The 19,602-nt window shown below is 42.9% G+C and overlaps 1 protein-coding gene across 1 annotated transcript in view; it reads right to left on the reverse strand.

The window, feature by feature from the left end:
* Positions 1-386: 386 nt before the first annotated feature.
* LOC148147980 (inositol 1,4,5-trisphosphate-gated calcium channel ITPR1-like) overlaps positions 387-19,602 on the reverse strand; it is a 211,736-nt gene continuing 192,520 nt past the window's right edge. Inside the window, exons 16-21 of the mRNA XM_087994501.1 lie at positions 10,306-10,464; positions 8,965-9,137; positions 7,436-7,555; positions 5,028-5,219; positions 3,029-3,280; positions 387-575 (exon numbers count right to left, since the gene is read on the reverse strand). Coding sequence (XP_087850627.1) covers positions 413-575; positions 3,029-3,280; positions 5,028-5,219; positions 7,436-7,555; positions 8,965-9,137; positions 10,306-10,464 — 1,059 coding nt within the window. The 3' untranslated portion in view covers positions 387-412. The remainder of the gene's footprint in view (positions 576-3,028; positions 3,281-5,027; positions 5,220-7,435; positions 7,556-8,964; positions 9,138-10,305; positions 10,465-19,602) is intronic.

A 19,602-nucleotide genomic window follows, 5' to 3' on the forward strand; every position in this document is an offset into this window, starting at 1 on the left:
CAAGAAATAACTGAACACAGAACCACAAGGGCCAGCCAGAAATTTTCTGGCTGATGGAGACACGGAGATGCATATACGTACTAGCTGGTGCCAAAAACAATGACTTGCAAATCTCCTGCACTGAACTGGAGGAAATGTTGATGGCAGTTAGCCAGCCAGAGTGAAGAGAAATGAAAGGAACATCATAGTTTACACAAGTTATGACTTGACATTCGATTCACATACTTTGTTAATTCCTTGACAAGATTATTGCGGTCAGCAACAAGCATGGCAAAACACAAACAACTTGTCTTTTTAGGAAAGATGCAATGTGCCCAATTTCACTCCTTTGCTGGAGTCAATGCCTCAGGAGTTGCTTCCCTGTCTGGTTTCAGTCATGTCTTTGCAGCACTCATTGATGCCAATCAAATCCTTAGACTACGTGTGAACCTACCTCAAATGTCAGCTTGTTCTTCTCCTTATCAGAGAAGGGAAACCTTTGGCAGACAACATCTCTCAAATATTCCTCCACAAATGCCATAGTCTGAGCAAAACGTTCTTTTATTTCGTCTCTGGATGTCCCACTGGAATCATAACTAAATCAAACAAAACAGGACATGTCTGAATACAAAGAACTCCATGAGTAAAACACATGTTGCTATTCATACGAACCAGTCTTTTTTTTCCATGAGAAATGCATTTCCTGGTCAGGGGTAGTGGAGGGTGGGGAAGCTGGCTGGGGAGACTGTTGAATATTCAAGGTAAGAGTTTGTTGTTCAAGAAAGACTGTTTGCAATTTACGTGGCTGAGATATTTTACTTCCATGATGGTCTTGATCTGCTAACTATAATGGAGCAAGTCATGCTAATGTTTAAATGGTAATCGGCTGGTGTTTAACCAATTGCCAAGAATTCACTGTCAACAGTGCAAGAATTGATATTAGATTCAAAAGTGAAAAAGGTACAACAGCCCTCAATAGCCTACAATTGTAAAACTACAAAAAAAACCCTTTCAGTAAAAGTACTGTACCTCATGACTGACCAGTAGGTGTTAAGGGTCGCTCTCAATACTTGCATCATTCATTCTCAATGAAAGTACTGATCACCACCTCAACACTGCATGTTAAACACCTAAACCAGAGAACAACGAAGCTAAATGCTTCTGTTAGAAACCATATCACTGACACCGTTTCAATGGGAGTATGTTATTTGCGACTTGTCCCTTTCCCAGTATTGTCAGACAACATGATGTCTCTGCAATGAAATGTGTCCTCCTGGTCATTGTTCACAAGTGGGCTCACTCTGAGCACTCTTTAAGCAAAGGGCATTAAAGGCATGTCTGACACTTTCTCATCTCATATGCTTGTAGTTGTCCATTCACTCAGAGGTCACAGAGTGGCCCAGGTTCCTCAATCAGAGATGCAATGGTCAACAACATTACACTCAGGAACTCATGTTGGAAATCTGCCTGGTGTGAAAGGATCAGCCCCTCACTTGCATAAACATACTCGGCCAACGGAAGAAGCACGTTAGTCCCCTCAGTTGGAGTGTCATGTGCAGTTCCGGATGCCACATTACAAGAATGATGTGGATTAGTTGGACAATATGTTGAAGATGTTAGCCCCCGATGTTCTCTGTCTATGCCATGATGTTTAGATTGATTCGAATCTAAAAAGTGAGATAACAGTGGTCCAGGACATGCGACCTCGGACCTTCGGGTGACCATCCTCCAGGGCGGACCTCGGGACAGGCAGCAGCAAAAAGTGGCCGAGCAGAGGCTGGTAGCTAAGTTTGGTACCCATAGGGAGGGCCTTAACTGGGACCTTGGGTTCATGTCACAATAGGAGGTGATCACCATTGCACTGTACACATGCACAGACACTCCTACACACACTCCCACAGACACTCCTACACACACTCCCACAGACTTCGACCACTCTACACTCATGCACGCGCACACACACTCTCTCTGTCAGACACTCGCAACCTCCACCCAAGACATGTGCCCACACTCAGACAGACAGACAGTGTGGGGTCAATTTATACTTGCAGAATTACATTGTACTTTGCTCAAAAACTGCATGAATTCATGTAAAACCATGTTATCTAACTTTTTAAATTAGAATCAATCTAAACATCATGGCATAAACAGAGAACACAGGGGGCTAACACCTTCAACATATTGTCTAGCTATCGCCCATTGTTACAGCTGACCTGAGAATGTAACTTTAAAAAAAGTTTTGTGATTTACACATGAAAAAAGTGAAACTATCATGGCATTCAAACAGATGAAAGACTCAACAGACAATCAAGGTATATTTCAATGTATAATTTCAGTTACATCACAAAATTTTTGCTATAAATTCTGGGCCTTAGGATTGAGTCCTCCACTATCACCTGATGAAGGATCGACACTCCGAAAGCTAGTGTGCTTCCAATTAAACCTGTTGGACTATAACCTGGGTGTTGTGTGATTTTTAACATAGATTTAAAGTTATCTCTGAAAGAAGCAAGGATGAAGTGAGGAAAAAAACCCACTCAGTAATGTGGGTATGGAATACAATGCCTAGAAATGTGGTGAAAGCAGGTTCAATACAGGCATTTAAGAGGGCGCTGGATGACTATTTGGATAAAAATAACATGCAAGGGTAGGAGGAGGAGAAGAAAAGCCGGAAACTGGCACTCCATAATGATGCTGGTATAAGCACAGCGGGCTAATTGACCTCCTCCTGAGCTGTGATTTGAGAATGCTTTAACACGAGTATTCTACCAATAGGAGAAAGTGAGGACTGCAGATGCTGGAGATCAGAGCTGAAAATGTGTTGCTGGAAAAGCGCAGCAGGTCAGGCAGCATCCAAGGAGCAGGAGAATCGATGTTTCGGGCATGAGCCCTTCCTGAAGAAGGGCTCATGCCCGAAACGTCTATTCTCCTGCTCCTTGGATGCTGCCTGACCTGCTGCACTTTTCCAGCAACACATTTTCAACGCTATTCTACCAATAGCCAAGTTTGTGGCCCAATGTAAAGACAATAATCAGCTCCAAGTACTCACTCATCGATGGCTATCTGGGATGGTATTTCAGACCACAGGCGGGCATACTTCACTGGAGTCACCTGTTCCTGGGGATCTCGATCTACATGCATGTGTAACATCAGGCGACAGAAAGAGGCTCGGAGGTCATAGGGCAAGTTCTCATCGGACATGCAACGAAGGATCAGATCCACGTCCAGCTGTCCAGAGACTGCATTGATGGCCAAATACTGACGATCCAAGCACATCCGAGCAAACAAGTTCAGTTGGTATCTGGGGAGGGAAACATGGACAGAAAATAAAAAAGGACCCATTTACTGAAGATACCAACAAAATCTCAGCCTTTCTAATAAAAGTTAGAAATTCTCAGCTCAAGCATCTTCAGTGAGATATGGAGACAAATCATTTAAGGTACTAAAAGGTAATGTTAAAATCTGACAACCCCTAAAGGCTACTGCCTTTAAATTTCAGCCTGTACCTCAAAACTAGTGTAAATGAATTGTCCATCACGACCTTAGGACATCCCATAATATTTTACAGATAGGGTTTGTTCACTGCGAAAGCCAAGAATAAACAGCAAAAATTGCAATGTTTCCACCATGGTTAAATGGGAGCACCTCTAGTGCTGAGCACGGGATACACATAATTCAAAATTTATCAGAGCCAATTCAGCTGCAGATTTAGAATCTATTGAAATCTTTTTCTCTTTTAAGGAGGGAAATTTTCTTCTTTTTTGAAGAATGGAGGCTCTTTGCCAAGAAAGCAATCTGACATAAAAACTTGTATATTGTCACATTCAACATGTGACTAGGAGTTATGAAGGTAACTTGAGGAACTTTCTATTGTAGTTCTGTCGAAGTCCACAGGGAAGGAGGCGTCATCCACTTAGCCATGAAGCATTGTTGACTTTATGATAGGAAGTGAGCAACACAACTTTAACCTAGTCAAAACTAGTCATATTTCTCTCACAAATTCAGTCACATTTAGCTGCTTGCGCTCTCGGAGTTGAAGTTAAAGTGCCACTATTGTTGTTCCTGGCCCTCTTGTCATTTTGGGGGGGGTGGGGGGTGGGGGGGGGGGGTTACCCTCTCACTCAGTGACTGCTCAGCTGCAGTGGGACTAAAGGTCATAGATATAGAGCGACAGGAGGTTGGTTCAAAACTAAGATGAAGAGAAACTTTCTCAGTTGCGAATCTGTGAAATTCCCTGCCTCAAAGTGCAGTGGAGGAAGAATTAACCAACGGATTCAAGAAACAGATACGTTTCTGAAGGAAAGCAGGATAAAGGGCTATTGGGAGTAGGCATGACAGTGGAATGGAGATCAGCATAAGATCAGCCATGATCACGTTAAATGGAGTCGGCGCAAAAGGCTGAACTGCCTAGGCCCACTCCAAATTCCTACGTTCATTTCAAGCAGCACCAACTTAAAGGCATAAGATGGGCGGTGCCAACTTAATTCCTGGCAGCTCCCATTCTGCTTAGTGTTTATATGCATGTGCAGTCACCATTGGCGGTGTTGACAATAAAGTCTGCCTTTCATAAACCAAACAAAAAATACATGGTTATAGTTCAGGAAACCTAGCAGCTGGTTTGTGCACAGCCAGGGGATCTCACGACCAGATAATAGATTTGAGAAATATTGGGTTGGGTGATTAAAGACTGGCTAGGATGCGGGGGGTGGGTAATGCCCTAGTTTTTCCTTGAATACTGCCAATAGACCTTTGCAATAAACTGAAGTCATTCAGGATCTGGCAATCTAATGTCACATCTGAAAGGCAGCGCTTCAGAAAATGCTGCAGTCCCTTGACACTGCACAGGAGCATTGGCCTGGATTTCCTGCCCCATACAAATGGGGCTCAAACATATAAACTTTCCACCTCAAAGCCATGGCTGACACTTAAATTGCAATGTCATCTCTGGGTCAGCTAATGGAATCCAGGTTGTGCAAAAGCAGCCTTAAATCTTCTAGTCACATTAGCTAAAAAGGTTGTGTAAATGGGTTTCGGTGAGGAAAACATACCTATAATAGCTGAGAACCTCCTGGTCCTCTTTTTGTCCCTCCTTGGCATCCTGAGCTAATTCCCGGATACTCTTGCTGCGTAGCTCTTTGCAGCTGTCATTCCAGAAGAGCCAAACTTCCTCATCTTCACCCACTTCAAGCCGACTTTCCCCACCATTCTCCACTTCAAATTCCACTCTGGACAAGACTAGCCTGCAAAGGGAACAGTTGCCCAAGTATCAGCAGCTTCCATCGCAGAATAAAAATCGATAATGTAGATATATGACATACAGCAGATTTGCACCAGGTAATAAATTGGACAGTCAAGACATGGTTTGATTACAATTGGACCCACCCACTTCAACACTTCACTCATTTCATAATGAGGCATTTCAGAAATACATTATTCCATCTCTACCGAGGCTGTAAGAGAATGTACATCCCTGCACAATCACTCAAAATAAGCTGGGTTGGTACTGCTGAGTTTGTTAAGCTCCAATTTTCATACAAGTCCCTTTCTTTCACTGATCATTCACTAGTCACTTGAAAATGAAGCACTTCTTTAAACTATCACTGTTTCATTCTTTGAAGTGAACCAGTCATTGGGTGTTACACTTGTGCTTCCTGTTTATTTACACCACCTACATATTCTGACCATTTTGATCACTTCCTTTGATTAGAGATCAGCTATATTCTCATGGTCTAGCAAGGGCCCAGTCCTCATCCTCAATCTTTCTTAACGTGTGAAGGCAACATTAAATGTATACCTTGGTTTGCTTGCAACAGTACAAGAACTGGATGTTATATACAGTTGAGTCCTCGAAGCCTGCATTTCAAAACACCAGCAAATTCCTGATTGCTTTTCTATTGCCAAATTTGAATGAGTACTAAACACAGTCTAACACAGCTCAGGTACCGGCGACACACTAACCTCAAGCAAAGGTCAATATAATTGGATTTACTCTTGAGTAAAGTAACTTAAATTCAATACCATCCGGCGATTTAAGAGAGACCATGTCCACAGGAATACCATGTACAAAACTGTGGATTTGAGGGGATAAGGGAGGTGGTGGTGGGGGAGAGAAATTATCCAACATCGCCCTCATCCTGATGGCCACTTTTGTGTGCAACTGCATCAAGCTGTGTGTAGACCTTCAGTGCACAAACACCAAGGGTCCTTATGTACAGAGGTTCTACCTGTCCCCAGTGTTGCAAAGGAATGGACTGGCGTCGCTGCCCCAGAAAACTCCAAGTAGTTGGACCATTCCGTATCACCTGCATCTCAGGGAAAAATTTGCAAAGGAAAACATCTTGGACCACAATTCCATCAGGCAATGGACAGCATATAACGTCCTCAAGACCTGGCGGGAAAAGGAGAATGTGGACTCTTTCGCATGGTTCCCTGAGCAGATTGTCACGGTCATTTTGCAGAATGCCTTATCACCAGAATTTTCCAAGCACAGGACATGTCTTGGTTGGTGGTGAGAAGGGCACTGCCCATCAGATCCTTCACGTACACCTGAATCTCTTACACCACAAGCCACCCTTGGAGTGGCTGCAGGTGACACTGTCACACATCTCCTTCTGGAACATTCCTTTGCAAAGATGATGCAGTGGTTTTTGTTGAGATTCATTCCAAGCAGCTCTGTGATGTGGGACTCTGCTACTCAGGGTGTTCCCTGGGACATGCACGGAGATAAACATCAACTGCACCTAGAGGAACATTATCTCAGTGAAAGACTCTTCGGTTTACCTGAAGCTTGACCTTGATTAAGCATTGCAGGCAGGCACGTTCCAAGCTGCAGGCCTGCGTGCTAAGGGATGCACTAAAGCTTGGGGCAGCTTCTGCCAAGGCACAGTGGAGAAAGACCACAGTCTAAGGTGTTTGTGCCAAAGTACAACAAGAGTATTATGTTTTAGCTTTATTTGGAATAGAAATAGGTTCATGTTTGTAAAACGCTTTTTTTTTGCTGCAACTGGACTGAGTTCTAATGAGAAATTAGAATTTCCCTGTATTTTCCGCAAAATCTGTACTTGAACTGTTTTGCATTTACTTAAATAATTTACAAATAATGTATTTTGAAATAAGTGTAACTTAATATATTTTTGTCTCTTGCAGTTGGCTGAACAAACTACATATAAAAAGATGCTAACAGAACACACCCTACTAAGCACCAAATGCCTGACTGCTCAAACTCTGGAAATTTACTCAAGTTTGACAGACAGGCAAAGCAGAAGGTGGACGTTTCTGCATAAGCACTGGTCATGGATAAGACAAGTTTAAGGCCACAGAAACACACTAGCCAGGTTTGAAGCTAAAATTAGTAGAGCACCTTCATCCTAAAACGATCCCCACATTCAAGCCACCTGAACCCAAGTACAAGAATGACAGAAGCAGCAAGTTTCATTATTTGCAATAAACAACATACTTTGTCTCAATAAGAATGTCCCCATTAGCTGGATTCAGCACAGCCTTGCAGATGAGCTCCTGGGTAACTGGAATGGCTGTGTTGTTGGACACACACAGGTCAGAGAGGTAGTCTAGAAACCTGAAAAGAAGAAACAGTTCACAAGTCAGACTGCAGTCAGAAGCATCTTCCGGAAGATAAAAATCATCCCATTCTAGACAGTACAACAAAGATAAAATTATCCAGAAAATGTGAAGTGGAATGGAACCATACCAAGATACCTGAAGGGGTCACAAAATAAGCCAAGGAATAAGCCAGTGGTTAGCACTGCTGCCTCACAGCGCCTGTAGACCCGGGTTCAATTCCTGACTCAGGCGACTGACTGTGTGGAGTTTGCACATTCTCCCCGTGTCTGCGTGGGTTTCCTCCGGGTGCTCCGGTTTCCTCCCACAGTCCAAAGATGTGCGGGTCAGGTGAATTGGCCATGCTAAATTGCCCGTAGTGATAGGTTAAAGGGGTAAAGGTAGGGGTATGGGTGGGTTGCGCTTCGGCGGGTCGGTGTGGACTTGTTGGGCCGAAGGGCCTGTTTCCACACTGTAAGTAATCTAATCTAATCTAATGGAGAGAAGGCAGGGGAAAAAAGGTGCAAGTTAAGATGAGCTGAGATTTGGAAGAAATGAAGGAGGAAGACAGTTAGGGGAAAAAGGAAGCAGAGCTACGGTTGAAATTTGTTTAAGGCTACGGGAAGTGAAAGTTGTGGGGAAAAGGGTAGGAGGCAAATGGTTCAAGGGCAGGCCAAATGATTTTCCATTCATTTAAATGGAAATGCTTCACAGCTGAGTGTGAGAAACACATTTGACAAAAATTGAAGTTTTCAGAAGAAAAACAATTCAACTGGTGAAACAGAGGTTGTTTTTGAATTATTTTATGAAAGGTTTAAAGTTAACTTGTGAATAAGGCAGTCTGCATCGATGATCAAGAACACATGACGACAGAAAGAGTGGTAAATAATTATGGAGAAGCACCATAGCAAGTACTCTACGGCTCATAGTTAGAAGGCAACGTTCAATGTGAGGCAAATGTTTATCACTAACTGGGCCTCCTGAGGCTGCATCAACCCCAAGCCCATACACAACTAGTCAACAGTCACAGTCACAAACAGTGTTGCCAGATGTAGAACCTGCATTAACTCCAGTCCTATCTCAATGTTCCACTGAAAACAGTCCAATTAAAGGAAAAATGTGTCAGTGCTTAACAGTCATTAAAGAAAAGTCAGTTAGTCTGTCAATGGACTGATTTGGAGATGCCGGTGTTAGACTGGGGTGTACAAAGTTAAAAATCACACACCACCAGGTTATAGTCCAACAGGTTTAATTGGAAGCACACTAGCTTTCACCTGATGAAGGAGCAACGCTCCGAAGGCTAGTGTGCTTCCAATTAAACCTGTTGGACTATAACCTGGTGTTGTGTGATTTTTAAACTTTGTCAATGGACTGGTTGCAGACTCCGTAACCAAACACTGCCCTGCTTCCAATAACAAAAAACCTCACCTTGGCTCTCGGTTTTTCCTGACCAGGCTAACAAAAGTTTCGATTTCAGCTGCAGTGATGTGTTTCTCCAAGAGTTTACGGTTATTGTGCAACAATGCTGTTATGGTGTCTTCAGCCAGCACATCATATCCAATTTGTTTCTGCATGAAGCCAAACTGCTTTGCTATGTATTCCTAGGAAGCAGAGCATTCCAGTAAGAGCGGTTTCAAAACTAAACATACAACATCTAAACAGTGCACCTAAAAAGCTCCAAGCATGAAAGAAATCTTAAAATTCAAACCATCCTGCAGTAACTTTTCAACCATTGTGCTATCTTCTATAGCAAGCTATAAATGGAGACATCTATTTGTAAATGCAAACTTTCTTTTAAAGCCCCTTTATTGGTCAGAGTATTGAGTACAGGAGTTGGGAGGTCATGTTGCAGCTGTACAGGACATTGGTTAGGCCACTTTTGGAACATTGTGTGCAATTCTGGTCTCCTTCCTATCGGAAAGATATTGTGAAACTTGAAAGGGTTCAGAAAAGATTTACAAGGATGTTGCCAGGGTTGGAGGATCTGAGCTACAGGGAGAGGCTGAAGAGGCTGGGGCTGTTTTCCCTGGAGCGTTGGAGGCTGAGGGGTGACCTTATAGAGGTTTACAAAATTATGAGGAGCATAGATAGGATAAATAGACAAAGTCTTTTCCCTGGGGTCGGGGAGTCTAGAACTAGAGGGCATAGGTTTAGGGTGAGAGGGGAAAGATATAAAAGAGACCTAAGAGGCAACTTTTTCACGCAGAGGGTGGTACAGGTATGGAATGAGCTGCCAGAGGATGTGGTGGAGGCTGATACAATTGCAACATTTAAGAGGCATTTGGATGGGTATATGAATAGGAAGGGTTGGGAGGGATATGGGCCGGGTGCTGGCAGGTGGGACTAGAGTGGGTTGGGATACCTGGTCGGTGTGGACAGGGTGGACCGAAGGGTATGTTTCCATACTGTACATCTCTTTGACTCTAGTGATTTTGAAATGATGCTTTTGTATTTTGCCACATTGTCATCCATGTGAATCTATGAAAAGCATTCCTGCTATATAACATCCAAGTTCATATCCATTAGCTACAATTAAATGAAAGCATTAAACAGTCTCAAATTTTAGTTGAAAGCTTTCTTTCAAGTTACATTATTCAGTAAATGAGGTATAAGTTGAATGCTGTCCTAATTTTTCAAAGGCAACTAAAACGTTTCCAGCATTTGTGACACATGAAAGGGATGCTTAATTTAGAATGATTCACGTCAATAACAGGTCACATCAAGATTAGAGGCCATGTGACAATGAGTTTCAGTACGTAGCCCTGATACCTGGTTCTTTCTGTAGTCCTGCTGGGAGTGTCTCAGCACGCGGTAACACAGCCTGCAGATATGGCGGAATGGAGCATGCCTCTGATCTCCGAGCTCCTCCAACCTCAGCATAGGGCCATCACCGCTGTCTGTGAACGGGGCCTGGAGCAGCTTAAAGATCTACAGGGTCAAGGAAATAACTGAATCAACAGCAAAAATCAAATACGTCATGGATTACTCAGATTTATGGCTTGGATAAAATAAGGCTTCAAAATGGCAGCAACATCAAACAGCAGAATCCATCTCACCTTACTGAAATTGTTTGATTTCCTTACAACTGCAGCTACCTTGTGCTATCACATCAAACTGTTTAGGTGAACGGCATAGATACATTAAAGAAGCAGTTAAGTTACATACATAAAGGAATAGAAGAGTAAGCTAATAGGCAGAGATGATGCAAGATGGGTACACAAACATGGACCAGTTGGACTGAATAGCCTAAATAGTGGTTGGCCAATACTGCACTGATGTGGCTGCACATGCCACCCATTTGCCAACATGAAGCCCTGTGCAACACATTTCTGATCTTTGCCACAATTACAGGAACTACCAACCCTCAGAGACAGGAAAGAAGAAAACACTGATTGAAAAACAGGCTGATACTAACCAGGACAGGATTGATATGAGAGGAGACCACTGTGATGATAGACAACAGATGACAGGGCCCGGACAGACTGTAGCTCCCAGACCTCACTCACCCAAGCAAAACCAGGCTGTCACTTGATCCCTGTTGGACTCACCCAGTAAGAGACCCTGCCTGGTAGGGCAGTGGGAAGATGTTTTTGTAGCTTTTGGAATTTTCTGGACAATGGTCAGCGTAACAGTAGCAATGAGCACATCCCCAGTTATCTGGTAGATCCTCACCACTGTGCAAAATCCCATCTGATAGTATTGCTGCAACTGTCCTCTTTCCTGGGAAGGATCTACAAGGCTGCTTGTGCCAGTGTGGGAGAGGAAACTTACTGGTGCAATAAGAAGGGGCTCTTGTCTTAGAGACTAGGTACCTTATTACATTGTAACTTGCACCTCATTGTTATCATTGGCAAGTCTCAGTAACAACACTGTATAGGTGACATCAGCATGTTAAACAATACTTAGTCCTTTCTGAACATTGCACAGCATCACCAACTTTATTTCAGTTGCTTCGCCATCAAGTTTTAGCTTGGCCTGGGGTAGAGTGGCCTGCTCATGCTCCAGCAAATGTGCATAAGCTTAGTTCTGTAAAAAAAAAACACAGAAGCTCTATAACTTTGGCTCATGTGGCAAAAATGCTGAAGACCAGGAACAACTATTCAACGGAGTGAAGTTGCCCTTCTCGTATTCAAGCACTCCCAAATCTAGTTGTGTGTAGATTTCCCTAACAACCAACATTCGACCCAACAGATGTCATCAACTACTCACTGAAATAATTTCCTTCCGGTGCTTGTTCAGTTACAGCTGTGATTTTTAGTCTCATGACCTTGTTTTCTTTTAAACTAATCTTAGCCAAGCAAGTCAATACTTCAGCATCCTCCCTTCAACCACCCCCTAAGGCAGTCATTAATGAGTATTCTTGTTATTCCTTGTAGGGAACTCCCTTAGTCTTGAACATCCTCTAATTAGACTAATTAATCTCCTGCACTCTCTCCCAAGCCTGCAGTTTCCCTTGTCATGCAATGATGGAATCCACAAAGTATTTCAAATTTGATCTGATCAACATACCAGATAGTTTGAAGTGGGCGGCATGGTGGTTCAGTGGTTAGCACTGCTGTCTCAGCGCCAGGGACCTGGGTTCAATTCCAGCCTCAGGTGACTGTCTGGGTGGAGTTTGCACATTCCCCGTGTCTGCGTGGGTTACCTCCAGGTGCTCCAGTTTCCTCCCACAGTCCAAAGATGTGCTGATGAGGTGAATTGGTTATGCTAAATTGCCCATAGAGTAAGGTGCATTAGTTAGGGGGAGTGGGTCTGGGTGGGTTGCTTTTCGGAGGGTCGGTATGGACTAGTTGGGCCGAAGGGCCTGTTTCCACACTGTAGGGAATCTATTCTAATAATCTTGCCTTCCACTCCAACAATAAATTGGAGCAATTACCTCAGCGTGTAGTTTAGCTAATTTTAAGAGGCAAGTTCATCACTCTCCCTGCTCAGAGATTAATTCTATTAATGTTGGCCTAGTCACTGACACAAATTATTTAATTAGGCAGCATGACACTTCATCTGCCATTCTGTGACATTGACATGGTGTAATTTATCCAAATCCCTCTGTAAATCCCAAGTTACATCCTTGTTTTTGCCCCAAGCCATGTTTGGGAATCATTTGCAATCTGACAGTCTTGCACTTTCTACCTTACAAGTGATTTATATAAAACAGAAATCAAGATCCAAGCACTGAAGCTGCACATTTTGACTTGTTATTCTATACACAATTCCACTTGCACTTCAATTAAATATCTTCAGTATGTAATTGCATTTGGACTTTCTGAAAGATTGCCCCATCAGAGAAATGTCCAATCCAGTCATTGGCACAACCTTCAAACAGAAATGGAGTTGATTTGTTAGGTATGATCTTTTACTTTCTAACCCAATGCTGCTGATTTCTAATGTGGTCAGATGTACAAATGTGGACCCCCAGTCTAGCCCTTCGCCTCTGGCTTGGAGATAGCACTTTTGCTCTAGAAGATGATTGCAAGTTCAGTTGTCAGAGAGACAGCATAAAATCTCAGCTAATATTTCTGCATGCTAATGGAGGATGGTGTAATATTGGAGATGGTAATGCCCCCTCTGCAGGCATAGGTACAAACCCTCATAGCACCATTCAAAAACAGGAGGGTGATGGGGAGCTCTTCCCCAGCACTCTGGCCAATATTTACCCTTCAGCTACCATCACTCAACTGGTTGATCTGTTTATTTTACAAAAACTACATTTGACCTTGAGGTACACAAATTCTGCTGCAGTTATGATGCTGCAGCACCTGAAAATACACTTAACCGACTGCAAATAGCTTTGTTTTCCTGAGGTTGTGGAAGCAGGATTATATAAACGACAATTTTCTTACATTAATACAAAAGGTGTTTTATGCACTTGAGATCAGAAGTTTACCAGGATGTTGCCTTGGCTGAATCATTTCAATTATGAAGAGAGAATGGATAGTTTTCCCTTGAGCAGAGAAGACTGAGGGGCAATCATGATTGAGATGTATAAAATTATGAGAGGCATAGATCAGGTAGACAGGAAGGAATATCTCCACTTGGAGAGACGAATACCCATAGGGCATAGATTTAAAGGGGCAGGAAGTTTAGAGTGAATGCAAGGACAAACCTTTTTTGTCTCCTCCACCCCCCCCAGTGTGAAGAGCAGTGGGAGTCTGGAACTCACTGCCTGCGAGGCTCAGGAGGCAGAAACTTTAACATTTAAGAAATATTTAGATGGGCATTTACAGTGCCAAGACATACGGGCCAAGTACTGGAGAATGGGATTAAATTGTTAGGTGGTTTACTTTTGACCAGAGACAAAATGTGTCAAAGCACGCTTTCCATACTGCAGACCTCTATGTCTGTCTATGACTTCATGATTTTACCTTTTAGAAGAAAGGAAGAAATCCTTAATTGATAAACATTGCTTAAGATCACCTCAACAGGGAAACTGCTTTCTCTGGCAATACACAACAGTCTCTGGAAATATCAGGGTCTTTCAGCTGAGGCTTGCTAAGAGCTGGTTTCCCCTTGGATCTATTTAAGTGCTGTGAAAGGGCAGAAAATGATCCTCAGCATAACAGACTAAAAAGCTGACTTCAGGCTAAGAGATGGACAGGAGGCAGGCAACCATCCTGACTACTTTGATACCTAGCCTGCGTTCTCGTTCATTGTTTAGCAATGTTCAGGAGATATGCAAAGAGTCAACCACCAGACGCAAGAAATGAATTAGGTGAGTATATTTCACATCAGGCAGCTCCCTATGCTTGAGAGAGAGCAAGGACAAACTCCCAACAATCTGCCAAGACACCAGAATGCTACCAACACATTCTGAACCAGCCATCCAGTTGTTTTTTTCATTTATTCATTTTGTGGGATGTGGGCATCACAAGTTGGCCAGCACTTATTGCTTGTCCCTAGTTGCCCTTGAGAAGGTGGTAGTGAGTTGCCTTCTTGAACCACTACAGTACATCTGCATTGGGTTGATTTACAATGTCCCCAAAAAGAGGGAATTCCAAGATTTTGACACAGTGACCGTGAAGTAGCAAAGACATATTTCAAAGTCAGGATGGTGAGAGGCTTGGACAGGAACTTGAAAGTGGTGACATTCCCATGTATCTGCAGCCCTTATCCTTTGAGATGAAAGTGGTCGTGGGTTTGGATGATTCTGTTTTCGAGGATCTTTGGTGCATTCCTGCACGCATCTTGTAGATAGTACACACTGTTACTACTGAGCATCGGTGGTGGAGAGAATGGTTACTTGTAGGTGTAGTTGCCAATCAAGCATTTGTCCCCTGGGATCAGTGAATGCTTTCAACTGTTACAGGTTGCACACATTAACAGAAAAAAAAAAGTGATAACCTTTCCAAGGTTATCAAGACAGGAGAGAAGGGAACATATAGTTGGTGGTGACATCATGCTTCAGATGGTGAAAATAGCAGATGGTCTGAATGACCTTCCTTGAACCTTGCCTTCTATGTTACTTGCTCCTCCCATATTTTTCTGCAGCATAAAACCCATCTCATTTTCACCTCCCTTCTCTGTTATGAAGAGTGGTAACAAACTCAAACTTTAACTGTTCCTCTCCACCAGAGCTGCTGAGTTTCTCCAGCACTTTCCGGTTCAGTTTCAGATTTCTAGCATCCACGATACACTACTGCTCTTTTTAGAAGTTGCGCCTCTACAGGCTTTGTAACAAGATTCACGAATAGCTATTCTGTTTGTGGAGTGGTGAAATACGGAATACAGTTCCTTGGGGGAAATGGCCTGACAGTGAGGCAACTGCCTTTAAACTTCACCTTCTTTGAAATAAAAACTGAATGAATAATGACTGAGCAGATCAGTGATATTATTAGCTGTAAAGAGGTAGCGTTGACTGAAGAAAACAGGTCCAATTTTACCCGGAAGCTTGACAACTTGCAGACAAATGTTTTAGAGTGTAGGCTCCTTCCTGCCTTTTGTCACATCTGTAATGTTGGAAGAATTCTGTGGTCAAATAACTCCCACCATGTGTTCAGTCTCAAGACGGAGTACCAGAGTAAAATTTGCCTCAGACATGTTTAAACAAAGTCTTGCTGATTTCTCACGATAAATATTCCAATTTTATTGCAGTCTCAGTAACTTTCAAAAGAAAGGGCTAGAGATAATGTTGGTTGTCATATGGATTTTCAAAAGACCCTTGGATAATATTCATTCATCTATTATGGCATATAAGGTCAACAATTGGAGATTCATAAGACAAAAAGAGACAAATGAATTACTAGCAAATACCAGACAGAGCAGAGTGTGGGAATAAAGGGTAGCTACACTGAGTAACACAAGGACTAGGTCCAGAACCACTAGCAATTTGGATTCAGAATCAAACTTAATTTCTAAATTTGCAGACAAAACCAAATTGAGAAGGAGGATAACCAATACGGAAGAGGACCGCAACAAATTACAGGAGGACACAAACATGCAGACTTGGAAAATGAAAAGAAAAGCATAGGTGCAATACAATACATTTTGTTAGAAAGAATTGGGAATTCAGTTATTACTTAAAAGATAAGAGAGTCCAGGTGGGGGCATAGCAATAAAGGGATCAAAGAACAAATATATCAAATCACTAAAAGTTGCACCACAGGTTAGTTAAAAAGAAACAAACAAGCACTAGGTCTCATTTTGGGTCAGACAGGATTAAAAGCAAAGTTATGCTAAATCTATATCACATCTTGTCCATTAGATGCAGTGCTAAACCCAAGATTATGAAAAGAATACAGAAGCAGACAGAAATCAGAAGTTGGTACCAGAAACATGTGACTAACTGAATCAGGAATTGTTGGGCAGGCTGGGTGTCTATTTATACAAAGCTTTTCAAAAAAAAAGCTTAGCTATGTTTAAATGGAGGTCTTTCAAATTATGGAAAGGTTTTCAGAGTGGATGTACAGAGAATGTTTCCTATTATGGGGAAGAACTTGAAGCCATCAATATAGAAGCCGCCAAAAACAAAAATCCAGTACAGAATTCAGAAGAGATGCATTTCCCCAAAGAATACAAAGGATGTGGAACTTGCCACCACAGTTTTTTTTTTGCCAGAGGATGTGGGATTGGCCAAAATTTATTGCTCATCACCAAAATTCCCTTGACAAGGGGCTTGTGAACTTCCTTCTTGAACCACTGCAGTTATTAGTGTGGCGTGGCAGTACACCCACAGTTACTAGGAAGGCAGTTCCAGGATTTTGACCCAGTGACAGTGATGGAACAGTTCTGAGTCAGGATGGGGTGTAGATTGGAGGGGAATTTTTTTATAGGTGAATGCTGCCATGCAACATTCTCACCAAATTGCACAGCTCTGCTGAGGGACAACATGAGAATGCATTGACTTCTGGTTTTGAAAGTTAATTTCAAGCACAGACCTTGGAGGTCCGTGCACTGAAAAAAAAATCAAATCAAGTACTGAACCGATACATCTTCTACCCAGATTGTCCAGGGAGGTGGAGATCTGATTTGCAAAGTACTATCGGAAGAGACTGATTTGCTGCAGTGCAACTTATAGATGATACATACTGCTACCATTGTGCATTGGTAGCGAAGGAAGTGAATGTAGAAGGTAGTGGAAATGGTGCCAATCAAGCTGGCTACTCTGTCCTGAATGATCAAAGTCCTAGAGTGCTTTTGGAGCTGCATCCACCCAGGAAAGTGGGAAGTATTCCCTCACACTAATGACTTGTACCTTCAAGGTGGACGTCAGACATTGGGTGGTTAAATTATTTCCCAGAGAAATACCAGCCTCTGGCCTGCCCTTGTAGCCACTATTATATGGCAATTCCAGTTCAGTACCTGGTCAATGACGACCCTGAAGATGTTGATAGTGGGTAGATTCAGTGGTAACGCCATTAAAATCAAATGGCTGGATTCTTTCTTGCTGGAGATGGTCATTGCCCGGAATTTGTGTGGTACTAACATTCCTTCCAATTCATCAGCTCAAGACTACATATTGCTCAGACCTTGTTGCATTTGGACCCAGACTGTTTCAGTATCTGACAAGTTGCAAAATATTCCCAACACTGCATTCAGCGAATTCCCCAACCGCTGAACTTAGGATAGACGGAAGATCAAATGATGAAGCAGTTGAAGATGGTTGGGTGATGGACACCTCCCCAGGATGACTCTGCAGGAGTTCCTCAGGGTTGAGATGATGGACTTCCAACCACCATGGTAGTCTTCCACTGTGCTCAGTACAGCTCAGAGTTTTCCACCTGGATCCCATTCACTCCAGTTTTGCAAAAACTCCCCAGTTTATTAGATTAGATTCGATTCCCTACATTATGGGGACAGGCCCTTCAGCCCAACAAGTCCACACCAACCTTCCGAAGAGTAACCCACCCAGACCCAACCCCCTAACCTGTATTTACCCCTGACTAATGCACCTAACGTTAAGGGCAACTTAGCACGGTCAATTCACCTGAAGTGCACATCTTTGGAGTGTGGGAGGAAACCAGAGGACCCAGAGGAAACCCACACAGACATGCAGAGAACATGCAAACTCCGCACAGAGTTACCCGAGACGGGAATCAAACCCGAGTCCCTGGCGCTGTGAGGCGGCAGTGCTAACCACTGAGCCACCATGCCGCCCACATTAGCTGCATTAACTCAACAGGAGTAGTTTAGATTAGATTACTTAGTGTGGAAACAGGCCCTTTGGCCCAACAAGCCCACACCGACCCTCCGAAGAGCAACCCACCCAGACCCATTCACCTACGTTTACCCCTTTACCTAACACTATGGACAATTTAGCATGGCCAATTCACCTCACCTGCACATTTTTGGACTGTGGGAGGAAACCAGAGCACCCAGAGGAAACCCACGCAGACACAGGGAGAATGTGCAAACTCCACATAGAGAGTTGCTTGAGACAAGAATTGAACCCAGGTCTCTGGCACTGTGAGGCAGTAGTGCTAACCACTGATCCACTGTGCCTATTGTTGTGGAATGAACAGTCTGGGTGGGGCAGCAGTCTGTTAACTTGGAGCTGAATCCCAGCAAATATTCATACAGCTCACACTCGTTAATAGCCAAATCAATACACTGGCTTAAGGTCTCACGCAAAATCATCTAGACCAAAGAACAGTTGGATGATCAAATGTTATACTTCCTATCAGTGATCTGGTAAGCTCAACAAAAACAAAAAGTGGCAATTGGCTTCCGCAAACCTATTAAGCAATGACGAATGCATGACCAATTAAGACAACTTCAATCCCAGAGTTAGAGAACATTGCCACATGGAGAATGATTTAACTTTGTAAAAAAAGCCACAAATCTTGGCTAAACAATTAGAATGCCATATTTTAAATTGAGAAGTACTCCTTTAGACTGGGAGGTGCAAGCACAGTATTCCTCACCAGCTCAAGTACAGGCCTCATCACAGTCACATTAACACAGGCCACATCACAGCCAGATTCTTTTAAAACCTATCAAAACTGCACCCAAACTGTCAAAATGCTCAAGTCACTGCACCATCTCCAGTTTAAGGAGAAAGTAGTAACTCTTGCTTTAAGGGGAACCATTTTGCAAAGATGTGCAAGCCATTGAAGATATTCATCGGTCTGTTGTGAGAAAGACTGTCTTCCCAAGACAGAGTTTCAGTATACATGTACACACACCACCAAAAAAGGTAAAACTCCAGGTCATTTTACAAAGTGCGACCCAGTTGTAAGCCAACTGACTGCATGCTACATTGTCCAGTGAGGACAAATCCTGCAAACTTCAAAAGCTTGTGGAATAGGATATCCTCGAAGAAACTTGAAGAAGATCCACAATGAGTCGCATTCAGAAGATACATTTCAGTGTAAGGCACAAGGCTGTGTTTCTGACTCCCTTCTCTTGGAGATGCCTGTCAATGCACAACAGTGAATGAGTTTTCAAGTGAACTATGTGACAGAGGCTTTGCAACTCCTGTGCCTAAGTAGACATTAGAGATAAGGAGAAGACCCATCCATATTGGCAGCAGAAATTTACCAGCAATGCAATATTACTTGTGCAGATTTGAAACTGTACAGTAAACACTCCACCAGCATTCTTGCTGGTGACACAGCTTGCAGAAACATTGGC

Source organism: Chiloscyllium plagiosum, unplaced genomic scaffold (genome assembly GCF_037043375.1).
Source record: "Chiloscyllium plagiosum isolate Xiang-an unplaced genomic scaffold, Cpla_swu_hap1 HiC_scaffold_14, whole genome shotgun sequence".
Classification (NCBI taxonomy): Eukaryota; Metazoa; Chordata; class Chondrichthyes; order Orectolobiformes; family Hemiscylliidae; genus Chiloscyllium; species Chiloscyllium plagiosum.